This window comes from Syzygium oleosum, unplaced genomic scaffold (genome assembly GCF_021117445.2).
Source record: "Syzygium oleosum isolate NSW1041296 unplaced genomic scaffold, Sole_v2.1 Sole_v2.19, whole genome shotgun sequence".
NCBI classification, from domain to species: Eukaryota; Viridiplantae; Streptophyta; class Magnoliopsida; order Myrtales; family Myrtaceae; genus Syzygium; species Syzygium oleosum.
In genome coordinates, this window is record NW_026607503.1 from 5,235,309 (window position 1) to 5,251,178 (window position 15,870).

Consider the following 15,870-nt stretch of genomic DNA (forward strand, 5'->3'; position numbering starts at 1 on the left):
GCACGGCCAGCACTGACGTGGACAATTTTTGTAATTTTTTTTATAATAAGTGTTCTGATATACAAGAAGATAATACTCAAATGTAATTGTTTCATCTAAAGTTGCCTAGTAGAATGTACGAAACCAATGTAATCTGTAGAATCAGCATGACTGGATAGGTTTCCGGGTGAGTATTAAGATTAAACTCCTTACGAGTTCCAAAAATTTGGGACCGTTAAGTACATGATAGGTTTCTTATAAGGTCATATCCACCCAGTACACGGTACCCTTTACCCTGTGCAAGGTACCCTGCAACAAAAATATAAGGTACTCAACAATATTTGAAAATTGTATATTTGTACTGAATAGGTATTGTAATTACAATTTTCTTGATAAGCTTATCGGTCGATGAAATCGTCGGACTATATGATTCCTAAAAAAAAGGCATGATAGCTACTTTTTTTCTATACATCTAGATATATATCGTTTGTACACATCTTCTCTTTGTTTCCCGAACCTATAGTGAGTTACAGACAAAGTTCGAAGGGTCATAATTCATGAGCTAACCCTACAACTAAAATAGATAAAAATATTTTCAATATGTGTATTGTTTTGATTTTCTTACAAGTTATTATATAAACTGTTAAAGTCATACCATAATATGAAAAACACATTGTCTATACTATAGTTTAACAATAGTACGTATGAAAGTATCATTCTTGACATAAACGCATTTCACTATGTAGTTTACTTATTTTTCATGTTAAATTGATTAGTTATTGACACATATGCGGCTAACTCTATCTAATAATAAATATTTAAAGTATGTAGGAGATCTTGAAACTTGTTGGATTGATAGATCTCAAGTTTAAAGTTGGCTTTAATAACTCATAACTAGATTTCAGATTCCAAAAACTTGGAAAGGTCCAAAGATTAGATTTTATGGTAGGGTGAAATTCCTATCCCTTCGCTGTAATATTTACGCGTCCCTAGTTTACACACTGACTTATTTACTCGGTAGTCTAACTTATTGCGCTAAACAATTAAATGTTCAAGGCAGATTTACCTTTGAGAGGTGCCAAGTTTCTCTAATCAATGTTTATGAATTGTTCTCAATCACCGAGGCTAGGGTTAGAATTCGAAAGACAACTAATGAAGTAACTATATTGTTAAAATATGTTTCGAGTTTAAGTCCATATACTATACCCGATCTGCACGTGGAGCATTTATTGCTCGTGTATACGTTGAAAAAAGAAGCACGTTTCACATGCTCATCAAATTTTCTGGTTGTGGGCGCCGAAGGATTTCTTTGGATGTTTTTTTCATGCATTAAAGAATGCACGTGATGGTTGACCAAAAAAAAAAAAAAAGGAATGCATGTGATGGCCATCTTCAAGGCCATGTACCCATGCATTAAATGAATGGAGGAAGAAAGCGAAAATGTGTGGGCTTCTTTTGTCCCTTTCCATTAACTCTCTTCAGAGCAGCCGCACAAAAGGGAAAGAATAGGTGGAGCTCCCATGTTACTTTCTATTGTTTTTTCAACCCGCTGAAGAGAGGAAGAAGACTTTCTCGTGCGGCAATAAATGATGGGAGGCTTCTTTTGGTTATAAATGGAAGAGTTATCTGAACGTTGAACGTGTCCTTGAACACCGAGAGAAGAGGGAGAGCTCTGAGACTGCACGGTTGTGCAGAGAGTCCTTCCAGCGGGGTTTTGTTAGCTGTAATTACACCCGAATAATTTAGCCAGTTAAATTCTTATAAGTAGAATTTATATAATTTCTTAAGTGAAATTTCACTAGAAATTATGAGAGGCTAAATATTAAGTGAGTTATTTAATGTAATTGAGGACTGAAAAATACTAAGAGTACGTTTGAGTGCTCGAGTGATTATTTCGCTTGTTTCTATAGTGGAATTTCGTACTACTCTTCCTATAGACGTAGGTTCTAATATTCGGACCGAACCACATAAATCCGGTGTCAAATTTCCTTTCCTTCCTTCCGACTAATTTTATCGGATTCGCTTGCCCGCTATTATCCTCAACATGTATGGTAATGGTATGCCATGTGCTTCAAAAATCACATCCAAATATATTAAAATCAAGCACAATAATTTTAATTAGTTATAAACACAAATAAATCAGTAAACCACGCTTCTTTAAACCACTTTACTCCATATTTCCATTAAGAGTCTACTAGTATGGCATGAATTTTTTAAGAAACATCAATCTACATTCGACATGAACTTATTTGCTTAAAAATTTATTTATGCACTATTGTGAATACACTACCTGTACATCTAAGGAAAGAACAGTAGGAATTCTTGTGTGCTTTCTGGGTCTCGTCTTCAGACCGAGAGAATAGCAGTAAATATAAGGGTAAAAAATAGCTCTCTTTTGATGGCAAAGAGGTGTGCATTGCATTCAAATGTCATTAACGAGGAAGAGAAAAACAAGAAATAGCTTTTCTTGTCTGATGGTCTTTGCCTCTCCCCCAGTTTGGAAACATATACTGACATCAATAGACATTCAAAAAAAATTTCAAATCTTTGCCTCCTTCATGCATTATACTCTATTTAAAACTTCATATATGTCATTTTAACCCCAGAACACAGTATCCCATTGTATCACTTAAAAGCTATCTTCAAGGACAGAGAATGTTACATGAAACCGTTGCAACGAAATGGAAATGACCTTTCACACACACACACACAAAAACAGAGAGAGAGAGAGAGAGAGAGAGAGAGAGAGAGAGAGATGTGTATGTACTTGTAAGAGGCCTTTTCTTGAGAAAATCCGAACAGGAAAGGAGCAGTGACTTGGCCAGACTGAGGAGAAAGAGCAGAGAAGTGAGAGTCGTGGAGAGCTTGTTGTGAACTGTGTGAAATAAAGAGCACTGCTTCTTGACTCGCCTAAATTGTGGATTAAATAGCGATAAAAAAGAAGAAGAGCTTCGTTTTTTATTTGATTTTTCTTTCTTTTCTCTGTAATGTTGGGGTCATCTTTCTGAATGTAGGAGTGGAATAGGACAGATGTGTAGGGTTTGGACTTGAGGAGTGATATGGTCTGACCGAATTCAATGGGTTGCGTGATAGGCAGGATTCAGTGAAGTTTCTTGATTCTCTTGGACTGAATATCTAATATTTAATTGTACGCATTGTACTTATGCTGACAACCGATACGCACTCGTCTGTTCTCTATCTTCCTCTCCACCCGCACACTCACTTGCACATGAACGAACATATGAATGAACATCTCCTCCCCAGTGCCCCTTTCATGCTTTCTTTTTTATTCACGCTCACACCCACACGACTTCATCAACCTCGGCTCCATCATGCCAATTTCTCTCTCATCTCTCACCTCTTGAGAGGTGGCCGAGATTGAGTCCCCTCAATCTATGCTGTTCCTCACTTCTTTTTTGCCTTGCTCAAAGTGGTCTAATGTGGCAACAAATCATGTCATACTTGGCATGAATGAAGGGAAAGACAAGGAGTAGAATTAGTAGAGAGAGAAAGGGAGAGGGGTCGGGCTTGTGAGAGGCTTGCACGCTTGACCTTCGGAGTGAGAATGGGCCAAAACCACAATAATCCGAACCTTGAGGGCTTAAAATTCTTGCATAAAATCTCGAGCGAGGCTGCATATCGATCCAGTTCACAAAATTATGTGGTCTTGTTAAAAGGGTCCCTAAATTCTAAATGTGGAAGAATGCAATATAGTATGAGAATGAAAGATTAAAAGGTTTTCTAATTCCTGGTTCCTAGTACACAAAACCCTTTGAAATATTGCATACCCAGCAGTAGTGTGTATATGTACTAAACAGATGTAAGCATATTAATAATATGTGTGCTGTTTCGTTTCTTTATAAATTTTGATATAGAACAGGAAGTTACACTATAAGATGGAAAAACACTATCGTTCAAACTTTAATTTATCAATATACCATTAACGTTTGACTATATTAATCTCGACATAAATGCATTTCACTATGTAATTTACTTATTTTTCAGGTTAAATGATGTTAGTAATTGACAAAAAGGCGACTGCTTTTGTCTAATAAAAATTTTAAATTATGTATCGATAGATTTTAAGTTTCGAGTTGGTTCTGAGAATCTACAACGTAGATAACAAGTTCCAAAAACATGGACGAGTCCAAAGGTCAGAAAGATAGGTCAAATTTCTTACCCACTCACCGTAAAACCTACACACCCTAATTTACCCACTGACTTATTTACTTAGTAGTCTAACTTATTGCACTAATTATTAAGTATTTAAGGCAGATTTATTTTTTAGAGGTGCCAGTTTCTGAATTAGTTTCTATGATTTGTTCTCAGTAACTGGAGTTTACGGTTTGAATTAAAAATGCAAATAACGAAGCAACCGTGTTGTATGGTATGCTATGCTATGCACTGGCTTCAAAAATCACATCCAAGTAAATTAAAATCATGCACAATAATTTGTAGTCACAGAAACAAATAAATCGGTAAAATATGCTTCTTTAAACCATTTTACTCTATATTACCCTTAAGAGCCGACTAATATGGCAAGGATTATTGAAGAAATATCAGATCTACATACGACATAAACTTATGTGCTAAAATAAAATTTTAAGTTATGTACTATTGTGCAAACACTACCTGTACAATGAAGGAAAGAATAGTGGGAATTCTTTTGTGCTTCTGGGTCTGATCTTCAGATCGAAAGAATGGCAGTAAATTTAAGGGTACAAAATTGCTCTCTTTGAATGGCAAAGAGATGCGCATTGCATTCAAATGTCATTAACTGGGAAGGAAAAAAAAAGAAATAGCTTCTCTTGTCTGATGGTCTTTGCCTCTCCCCCAGTTTGGAAACATAAACGGACATCAATAGACATTCAAATTTTTCTTTTTTTCAAGTAGTTGCCTCCTTCATACACCATAGGGCTGAGCATGGTCCGGGTTGGGCCGGTCCACCCCCTAACCCTAGGACCAACCCGCACAGTGTTGGTCCTCAATTTTGGGACCGAGGACCGCCCGTCGGTTCCATGGACCCGCCCGGGAACCGGACAGCCGGTCCGGTCCGGTTCCCGGGCGGGTCCATGGAACCGGTCCCACCAAGTTTTCCTGGACAAATAAAAAAAAATATGTGAACCAACATCGGATCAAAGGAACAAAAAGAAAAGAACATAACTTTCCATACAATTCCTATACTATGATCGGTTCTATTAACCACATCATCCATAAATCAAGTGGGTACCCATTAAATGAGTGTCCAGAAATAAAAGAACAGAGAGTTATGAGTGTCTAGTTACGTTTTTTTTTTATGGTCAGATTTTTTTAATTAAAATTTTAAAAAATAAATATATTATTATATTACCGGTCCGGTCCGGGTGGGCGGGTGGGCGGTTCCATACCGGGAACCGGACCGATACCCACCGGTTTCAAAAAATTGGAACCGGGAACCGGACCGGTCCCCTTGGGAACCACCGGTTCCGGTCCGGTCCCGGGCGGTCCTGGATTTTTTGCACACCCCTGATACACCATCACTATTTAAAACTTCATATATGCCAATTTAACACCAGAACACAGTATCCCACTGTATCACTGAGAAGTCATCTTCACGGACAGAGAATGTTACATGAAACTGTTACAACGAAATGGAAATGACCTTTCACACACACATACACACACGCATACAGAGAGAGAGACAGAGAGAGACAGAGAGAGAGAGAGGTATATGTACTTGTATGAGGCTTTTTCTTGAGAACATCCGAACAGGGAAGAAATAGTGACTGGCCAGACCGAAGATAAGAGCAGAGAAGTAGAAGTGTTGTGGAGAGCTTGCTGTGAACTGTGTGAAATAAAAACTACTGCTGCTTGCTTCGCCAAAATTTGTGAATTAAACGGGGCCCTAATAAAGAAGAAGAAGAAGAGCTCCTATGGATTTATTTGTCTTTTTTAACATTTCTTTAATGTTTAGGTAATCTTTCTGAATGTAGGAGTGGGATTAGACAGATGGGTAGGGTTTGGACTTGAAGAGTGTTGTGGTCTGACCAAAGTTCATGGGATTACGTGACAGGCCGGATTCAGTTGACTTTCTTGATTCTCTTGGACTGAATATCTAATATTTAATTGTACGCAGTGTACCCTACACCCCAATATGATATTGGCGATTTGACTACCTTTTTGCTCATACGATCTGCTGAACCATCTCGCCCTTTCTCTCTTTCTCTCTGAGTGTGACTGAGAAGTGCCAGATCGATCGAGCCCTCTCTGCATGACAACTAAAAACCCTATGCATCAAGCATGCAGATCTCTGGTACATTATATCGGAGTTGTGATGTTGATGTGTTTTCTATTCTACAGTATCAACCTTTTTTCATCGTACATGAACACTCAATTCCGTTTCTGTTTCATGTTGAATGTACCTAAGATAAAAAAACACCACCCCCAAACAATATTGGTCTGGTTGGGTTATACCTTCCTTACATATGGCACGCATATATGGCCGTGCATGCACTTCGGTATACTCCTCACATTTCATGCTTTTACTAGTTTAGATGGTCCATAAATTTGTCGTCATTGATCTTTGATTGTTTGCATCGTTTTCTATCCTGTTGAATTGCATGTTCGCTTCATTAAGATAACACTAGTTATCCTGAAGTATTAGTTCACTCATTTCCCTGTAATAGGAAAAATTGTCGAAAAAGTCATAAACTTTTTGTAATTGTGCCAATTCAGTCCGAAACTCTTTTTTTTTTGCTAATTCAGTCATAAAATTTTTGCAATTGTGCCAATTCAGTCCATCCGGCCACTTTTGGCCAGCCGGCACTGACGTGGACGCCGGTCGGCTGACGTGGCAATTTTAAATATTTTTTTTATTATTTTTCGAATTTTTTTATTTTTTCTCTTTCTTTTTTTTTTCCCTATCTTCTTCCTCGGTCGCCGGTCCGACGATCGGCGAGAGGCTGAGGCCGGCGAGGTCCACCTCGCCGTCGCAGGGCGAGTCAACCTCGCCATGGCCAGGGCGAGGTCGAGCTCACCCGACGACGACGAGGCCGCCCAGATTTGGCGAGGCCTTGCCATCGCCTGGCGAGCTCGACCTCGCCCGGCGACGACGAGGCCTCGCCAGATCTGGGCGGCCTCGCCGTCGCCGGGCGAGGTCAAGCTCGACCAACGACGGCGAGGCCTCGCCTAGATCTGGTGAGGCTGGCCCTCGCCGGCCTTAGCCTCTCGCCGGTCGCACGGACCGGCGACTGGGGAAAAAGATAGGGAAAAAAAAAGAAAGAGAAAAAAATAAAAAAAAATCAAAAAATAAAAAAAGATTTATTAAAAATTACCACGTCAGTCGGCCGGCGCCGGCCAACATCCACGTCAGCGCCGACCGGCCAAAAGTGGCTAGATGGACTGAATTGACACAATTGCAAAAGGTTTAGGACTGAATTGCCACAATTGCAAAAGGTTTAGGACTTTTTTGGTAATTTTCCCCCTGTAATATGTGCTATGTTCATAGTTTCGACTAGGTACATGACGGACATAATTTGTTATCCAGGAGGAACTGCGATTACTTGCTACAAGACGCCATAGCCCACCCAAGATGAATCTCGAGGAGGTTTAACGAATTGCTAGATGGGCATGTATTATCCTCTTGTAAGATGATGCTTATGCTTCGCACGGGCTCTCTCAAACCCTACCGATCTTAACTTATCCTCGTATATTATCAATCAGATCAGATTAGAACCGCCACTAACTTATTTTAGGTAGGTTTGGGGCCACATAAAGCATGGGAAGCAACTTTACTTATATGAACAAGAACGGCCCTACACCAATCACTAATTGGATTACCAAAAAGTACGAACATACGATCGAATCATGATGACATAAACGAATGAATCGAAGCAAGTATGACTACGAACTATTTAATTCCCTGAGAAAGTACAAGGGGAGTCATTTCATGTATCCACTAGAGAGGAACCTAATTATTTATTAAACAGCCGTAATTGTCACAAGTGTACCAGAAGTATAAAGAGTCATTTCAAGCATTCACTGAAAAGGAACCCCATTAATTATTGGACAGTCGAAATTGTAACGTGTATCAGAAGCCACTAATTATTTATCTTAGATTTTGGATTTGTGATCATTAGATCATAATATTCTTTATTAATTTCTCTCTAATTTTCCTTGACTATGGTGCGGCTATCCCATCGTCCACGATAAATGTTTGGACATAAATTGTTGTTGGTAATGAAAAAATATTTCATTAATTGATTATTTTACGCGATACAAACGAACATTTTTTGGGAAAATAATTTCAAAATCATTCATTTTCTATGAAACAAAAGGAGCTTAATTTTTTATTATTTTTTTTGGTAACGGAGGTGTTCGGGCCAGCTTACGCGCACCTCGACTATTCATCGGAGGAGACTAGCACAGCAACCCACCACCATAGCCCCCCACTTAAATCACAAGTGCTCAGCTGGGAAATCGAACCTGGGATCAGTGCGCCTAACCACACAATCCCAAGTACGCCCTAACCAACTGAACTACCCATGGGTGGGTAACGGAGCTTAATTTCATTCCTCTTATATGCTAGATTCACAATTTTGACTTGTCACTTGAAGGCTTAAGTATTAAGAATCAATTGCTGAAACATGTATACTAAATGAGGTGGCAGCTGAGGTGGCTGGTGCCATGTCATGCAGTTGATGCACAGTCAGCCAAAGGGAGAAAAGAGAAACTGAGTCGTCAGTCGTCGTGTTCGATCTTTCTGCCACAGACACCATTGCAGAGGTGCGTCAAGATCCCCTTCATGTGTTCTATCGTCTTCTTCTTCGCCTTCCCTGTTCTGTAAAACCACAAAGCTTGTACTGTCCTTTTTCTCAGCTTTTTGGCCACTCCACCATGCACGAAGCTTAACGTCCTTTCCTCAGCTTTCTTTCTGGGAACTCTTCGACAGTCTCACTTTGGGAAATTAGGCATTCTCAAGGGAGGTTCTTTTGTGCTAGAAATCCATCATCTATCTTGTTTTGATCATAGACTCACCATGATCTGTCAATGTTGGTGGAAATTAAAAAATTTGTAGATTGTTTTTTTATAAAGAAGTTCCCATTAGTTGTGTGGCACTAGAGGCTTTGATTCTTTTGAATGATGATAGATCTTCCACAGCCACTAAAAGTTGCCTGTGGAATGAAATGGTTCATGCTGAGCAATATCCTCATGTTTATAGAGTTGTTCGTAGTGTCAAATGAATTTACTTATCGACACCTAAATTTTACCAAGTATCTTTATTGCATCTTATGAAAAAAGAAAAGGAGAAAAATAAAATGAGGATTTACTCCGAAAATATTTCTTTTTTGTGCATTGCATTCCTGCGTTTCGTGTTTTGGAGTTGGTTAGGGGGCACCAAGCATTTATGCTTATAACTGAGTTCAGGAATTTAGTTATTTCATCTAACGCATTTTCCACGCATATTGGTTTTTACATTTAATCTCAATAATTGCATTGGGGCCATTCTGCATTAGTAATAGGGGTTGAGGATGCTTTCCGCGATTTCTGGACAAAATAGAAACAATAAATGGGTGGAGAGACAAAGCGGGGTCACTAGGTATTTCATTTGTTTTCACTTTACTCTTTGTTAATTTAGCGTCGAAATATACAATATATTTACGAGTTTACTATATCGAAAATTGATGACATTCAAAAAGTCATAGATCCAATTTCACAATAAGTAAAGATTGAAGATACATGTATTGGGGTAGTTGAGGGGCTCCATGGGCCATCCAAGCTTGATAATTCGAAGGACGAAATGGGTTGATCTAGGCAAGCAATCTTCTTCTTTATGGACACGGCCCATAACTCTTGACCCACCTGGGTTTGATCAATTTTATACAAAAAAGAAGTTTGTACTATCAGATCATAAAATAATCTCCTAGCTCCTTCATATACAAAATGTTTGATAATGGGATCTTGGGTCTCAACATCCAAATTGTATTTATAGCACGTAATGAAGCTATGCATCAGAATATTAGTGAAAGAATCATTCTTTCGAAAAAGCGTGGAGTATCGGGATAATCAACATGCTAATCGCACCAATGCACTAAAAACTGCTCTTTCCTTTAGGGGTGAGCACCGGTACTGATCCAACTCAGGAGTCAGACAGGACTAGCCAATTTTGGATAGTTCTCGATTCCCAAAATTTGGAACTAGCAGGAACCGGTCCGTTCCCGATTCCATTGAAGGAACCAGATTGGGAGCTGGCTGCCCTAAAATAGAAATTAGGGCTCAAACTCCACTTTTAAGTCTTCAATTCATCTCCCTTGAGTGTAGTAAGATACTAGATTTACTCTACTTGAAATTTGCTATGGTTCAATCTCTAGTTGAGTACCAAATTTTTGAATGATCATTCCGACTGTTCCAACTCTTCCTTAATTGTTGATTTTTGGTTTACTTTTGGCTGAATTAACCAATTTTATGAGCGTGGAGAATTCATATTCGTTCGATTGTGAGTTTGTCTATTATGACTCGCTACATAAAAGCAGAATTAAAAAAAAAAAAAAGAGTCAGTCTCATTCTCGGTTTCGGAGATTGGTAACTGACCTTGACCAGTTTGGTTCTCGTTTCTAGGGTCGAAACTGACTCACCCCGAAACCGATCTCCAAAAGGTGAAGAGGGTACGGTCCCCAATACTTTAATGGGAGCCGTACTTTCGACATTTCTTTTGTTATACTAGTGAGTGCATTATTTCAACCGCTGCCTATCAAGTAATGCCGGATCATTCTAGCTTGGTCGGGACAGTTTTCAAGCAGGAGCTAATGAGGCCAGAATAACAAAATTATCAATCTTGGATCTTCATATTTTAAGTGGACCGAGCAATTGTGGTTTAATCAAACATCGTGTTGGACTCTTTATAGTCATGCCTGGAGGGGGACCCTCCGTGGCATTAGGGCTCAAATCCGAAAAATTACTTGAAACATGCCCAAAATGGGCCTCAAATGCCTTCGAGCGAGCTTCCAAGATTCACACTTATGATTCTATAATTCCATCCTAATCGAAGTTAACACCGTATTGAAGCCAAGGTGCAGGGATTTCCAATTTCTTCAGATGAAATTCTGTAAAAATTTCCTGCAATGTAAATTTCCCGTGAAGCATTTGAAAATGGCAAGCTGGAGTTCTGAAAATTCATAATAAAAAAGGAAAATCCCTTTTCATCGAGGCTCCGTCCGTTTCACGGGAAATTGAATTATTTGCAAAACATTTCCCTAAAAACGATCGCTCAAATCAGTCGAAATAATTAAGCCCATGCAAAGAACGTTTTTATTATCGACAACAATTCATGTCAAAATATTTCCGTGGATGATAAAAATATTTTTTCATTTATTTATATTTATATGTAAGAATATTTATCAAATCGTTCATTTTCCGTTAAACAGAAGCGTCATGGATCGGTTATTTTCTGTGCAAAGCGAGAGATTTTGAGGAGAGGCTACTGGGCCGGGCTTTGCTTGCTTGCTTGCATAGAAAGTCAGTGTCAGCCTAACTTCGCTCCTCCCTTTTCACAGAAGAAGAAGGAGGAGGAGGAGGAAGGAGGAAGAAGAAGCAGAAACCAAATTTGAGAGAGAGAGAGAGAGAGAGAGAGAGATAATCAGCGAGCAGCGATCGGAGAGAGCAGAAGAAGATGGAGGCGCCGAAGACCATCCCCCACGAAATCGGCGGCGTCCGGGCGGACGCCCTCCGGTTCGGCCTCCACGGCGTCAAGAGCGACGTCGTCGGATCTCACCCTCTCGAGTCCGCCCGCCAATCGGTGACCCCCCCCCCCCCCCCCTTCTCCTCCTCCTCCTCCTCTTTGCGCCTTTGACTCTGCTGTTTCGAATCGACACGTCGTGGCGTCCGCGAATCGCTCGGTCGTTCGGGTTCTTACGGGCACGGGAATCGAAATTAGCGAACTGAGCTTGTCCAATCTATGGGTTTGATTGCTTGGTTTGGAATGTTTGCGTTTCGGGACTGGTTTTTTATGCTGGAGTATTGGGTTTTTCATGGTGAAGCGTATGAGTTTTAGGGTTTTTTTTTCTTGTTTCGAATTGGTTGCTTTTTATTGAACGTTTTGGTTTTCTTCTCCGTGAACTGACGGGTACAGGCGAAGGATAATCAAGAGGAGATGAAAAGGAGAATGCTTGCCAATACGTACGGGTCGGCTTTTCCCCTGAAGATGGAGCTGGATAGGCAAATCCTTTCCCGGTATGACTGACCCTCGTGTGTGCGATTGTTTCTCGAAGAGGGTACTTTGATTCGGTGAAGTTAAGATCTTTGGCCTTTGTAGCGGAAACTCCGAGTGGTCGTTGCGTGCAATCTGAAGTTAAATGAGTGTTTGTGGAGCTTCTGATTCTGTCGGCTGCAGTTCTTTGGGGGAAGCATACATAGTCCTTGGAATTTCGGAACAGTTTGCGTATGTTTGTTGTCTAGTTAGCCATAGTCATGTATTTGGCAATGAGATTGGTGGGAGCCTCTTTGTTTTGCTATATTGCAAGCGGAGTGGATCATAGTTTTCTCTCTGTCTGCGGCTGTCATCCGCTGAGTACACACTTGGAGGTGCTCCTCAAAACAAGTTTGACCTTGAACAGCATTTTCTTTTGTGTTAGTCCTTGCCATGAGAAATTGTTACGTGAGTAGGCATATTTTGGTATTGTTTGACAGGGATCCTACGTTATAATGTAAGAAATAAAAGATGGTGGGGGAGATTTAGTCTGGTATTCTTAAACTGGTGAAGTCATCCATTGGACTGTTGTGATTATCGCTGTCATGGTTGTAGATAATATTAATAGGGGTTTGATAGGAACTAATTGAGCGGTAAGAAGGACTAGCTTCTCCTTTTCTTAACTTGGGAGAATCTGTATGTATGAAAAGAGAATACGAAAAATGAAAGAACGAACTAATGACAAAACGATCAATTTAGTGCTTATGTGTATATCAATGTCTGCCTTAAGGTTATTGTTCCTCATTTTCATGGTCAGTTTGCAAATGGCAATGTGGATGAAGATTTGAACTTCATTTTGATGTCACTTTTGCCGCAGCATGTTGTTACACGACCTTTCTCGATTATCATGTGTCTATGTATAACTTCTCACTGTAAGTGCAAGTTATAACTCCTCATTTTCTGTATAGTTCCTTTGTTAAGTCATTGCGACCATGCTGCCTCACTTTCTTGGAAGACCAAGAGCTGATGTCAGTTGTATAACCCCTTGCCAGAATGAACAGCAACCCCTGGATGTAAATATCTGAAGCTTGTTTTGAAATATCCCATCTTATCCCTTTCGGCTTCTTTTGCCTAACCGGCCTAATAAGTCTGTCAGATGCTGAGCGTATAGTTTTCCTTTCCATTGTACTTTGCCTACAAACTTTTTTCTTAGAGAGCTCCTCAATCCTACATCTTCGTGAATTGGCTTATTAAGTGGCTCAGCTATGCTGATCTGAACTCACTGGGAGTAATCCCTTGTTTTCTCTCTGCATGTGAGTGCAGCATTCTATAATTATGGATACCTAGATATGAAATTATGACCTGGTTCACTTCTCCTCCTTCTCGTTTATGGAATTCTTCTCTTCCAACTAGTAAAATGCGGGCTTTTATTACTTCAAGCTATTATTTGTCTTGTCTAGGTATGGAACCATGGAATATATGTTTAGAATATATTCCATTTAAAGAGAGTTGAAAAACGCTCTATCTCTAACCGCCTATTGGTGAGGAAAGGAGAATGGATCTTTTAGAATTTCCAAGAAATCTCAATTGAAAGCTCCTAGATGTCGAAACTTCGTCTTACAAAGGACAGAGATATCCCATTCAGAAACCTCAAGGCTTGTGTGGGGCTAATATTATTCATTGAACAGAGATATCCCATTCAGAAAGACGGGCAAATGTATTAGCTGACCTCCTAGCATCATATCACAGCAACTACTGCGACGCCATTCAAACATTGTATTTTCTCATGTTGAAAATTTTGCATGCTTATGCATTTGCCCGTCTTTCTCTTTATTGCAGAAGATTTATGACATGATGCTGGATAGGCTGGGGATGAAAATTAGGAAATATATCCGTTGTCTTGTCAGTTTTTCCTGTCGTAGTTGCATGGTTATGACACAATTTGGACCTATATGTGCAGTTATCTGCATTTTATAGTTTTCCTTCATTGAGTTTGCTTGTTGTGCTTCACCTTGTGTAGAATGTAGATACTGTTCACTTGCCCTTTTGACTATTGGGATATTCTTTAGGCAGATTTTACCATGTAGTAGGTTTTCTTTTTAAACTGAACTCAGATATTTTGCAGATTCCAGAGGCCCCCAGGGACAATCTCATCTTCAATGCTTGGTTTGGAGGCTCTCACTGGGAGCTTGGATGACTTTGGCTTTGAGGATTACTTGAACGGTAAAAAATTGTGTTATGATTACTTCGCTGTCCAGACTGTGTACACTTATCTCTTTACATCTTTCTTGCTCTCTTCATCCCAATTTGTAGTGGCAAGTTGCAACATCGAGCATGTTAATCATGATTTTGGTGTCTGGTCTAGCATGTTAGTCATTATTTATTGTTTCAAACTTTTGGTGAATGGGAAAACGACATGGGATATTGCGCTGTGATGGTATAATTTGATAAGAACTGGTCGGGGTAATGTGATTTGCAAATCGTTCTGAATCTAGATCCCAGTCTAATAACTTAAGCTGATTATATGGACTTTTACTGCAAATCACTTAGTGATTGCTATATATTTTTTTTTTGGTGCTTTCTGCAGACCCTCGTGATTCTGAATCTTTCCGGCCGTTGGACATGCATCATGCAATGGAAGTCCGCCTCGGTCTTTCCAAAGGTCCAGCCTGCCCCAGTTTCATGTAATTTCAGTCTCTGCTAAATCAATCAAGAATTTGGAGTCCCTGTTCTCTCGAGGAACCTATTTTGATTAAGTTTCAATCAGAACTGTATGTGAAAGCTGAATTATCATGCATTTGAAATTTGAGAGGAAACAGGATGTGTATCATTGATGTCTATTGATTCCGAACGATGTGGTGTACACGGCGTTTGCTTTCTTAGGTGCCGTTGAAAGCGGTTCTCTGAATAGTGTTGCATCTGTTGCCGGAGTTTATTAGCAGACCAGCAGACTTATTCAGCCATTACAGCGCAGCCATGACTTCCTTATCACATGTTAGAGTTGGAAAACAGTCGAGTCGGATCGGGTTGGGTTGCTTGAGCTCCAATGCCGCGGTGGAGCTCTAGCCAGTCCAATCTGCAACTCAAGCTCGACACCGCCACGGAGCTCGAACCCTCCAATCTAGGGCCAAGGCTTGATGCCTGTGGCTAAAGATGTGGCGGTTCGATCTGAGAACCAATTAGAACCGGCCTGATTGGCTTGGTTCTAGGTTCGAGGAATATTTGATATGGTTCTCGGTTCTAAAACAACCTTTATCTGATTCGATTTCCGATCCTTATGCATGAACCACCGTTTTAACCTGGAGTTGACTAACTGGGCCAATTCTAAAATCGAACCTGTTTAGAACCGGTCGACCGAGAGGATTGGAACCCATGACCTCAAGTATGAGGCTAGATAATTGAATTGAATTTTCACAAAGTAAATCCTTGACTGAATCAGAAGTGAAAATTGACCTGGAACCGGTCATTTCAAATGTAAAGGGTTCGATTCTTAATTCTGTTTCTTCTAAATCGATCAATCCTAAAATCTATCACCCCTACCTGGGATGAAGCTTGAGCCCGCTTGACACCGCAAAGGAGCACGAGCTCGAGCCCTTTAGATGTAGGGCTCGGCCCCCAAGCTCGACGGCTGATAGGGCAGGGTGGACAGAGAGATGGGCATTGGCGGGGTTGGCTATGGGTGACGGGGGGTGGCTTGGCTCAGGGAGGCCGCAGGTGGCAAGGTGGCG

At 40.2% G+C, this 15,870-nt stretch overlaps 1 protein-coding gene across 1 annotated transcript; it reads left to right on the forward strand.

The window, feature by feature from the left end:
• The first annotated feature begins 11,543 nt into the window (after window positions 1–11,543).
• On the forward strand, window positions 11,544–15,070 carry LOC115674045 (cyclin-B1-2-like). Its single transcript, XM_030596365.2, has 4 exons — window positions 11,544–11,752; window positions 12,086–12,186; window positions 14,268–14,365; window positions 14,730–15,070. The coding sequence occupies exons 1-4, from the start codon at window positions 11,627–11,629 to the stop codon at window positions 14,828–14,830; spliced, it is 426 nt and encodes a 141-aa protein (XP_030452225.1). The 5' UTR covers window positions 11,544–11,626; the 3' UTR covers window positions 14,831–15,070.
• The last annotated feature ends 800 nt before the right edge of the window (window positions 15,071–15,870 follow it).

Bases quoted from the DNA above. Each gene is read 5' to 3' on its own strand.
- LOC115674045 (XM_030596365.2), top strand. From the start codon at position 11,627: ATGGAGGCGCCGAAGACCATCCCCCACGAAATCGGCGGCGTCCGGGCG. The intron at 12,187-14,267 runs GTATGACTGACC...GATATTTTGCAG, and splicing joins GATAGGCAAATCCTTTCCCG to ATTCCAGAGGCCCCCAGGGA. The intron at 14,366-14,729 runs GTAAAAAATTGT...TGCTTTCTGCAG, and splicing joins CTTTGAGGATTACTTGAACG to ACCCTCGTGATTCTGAATCT.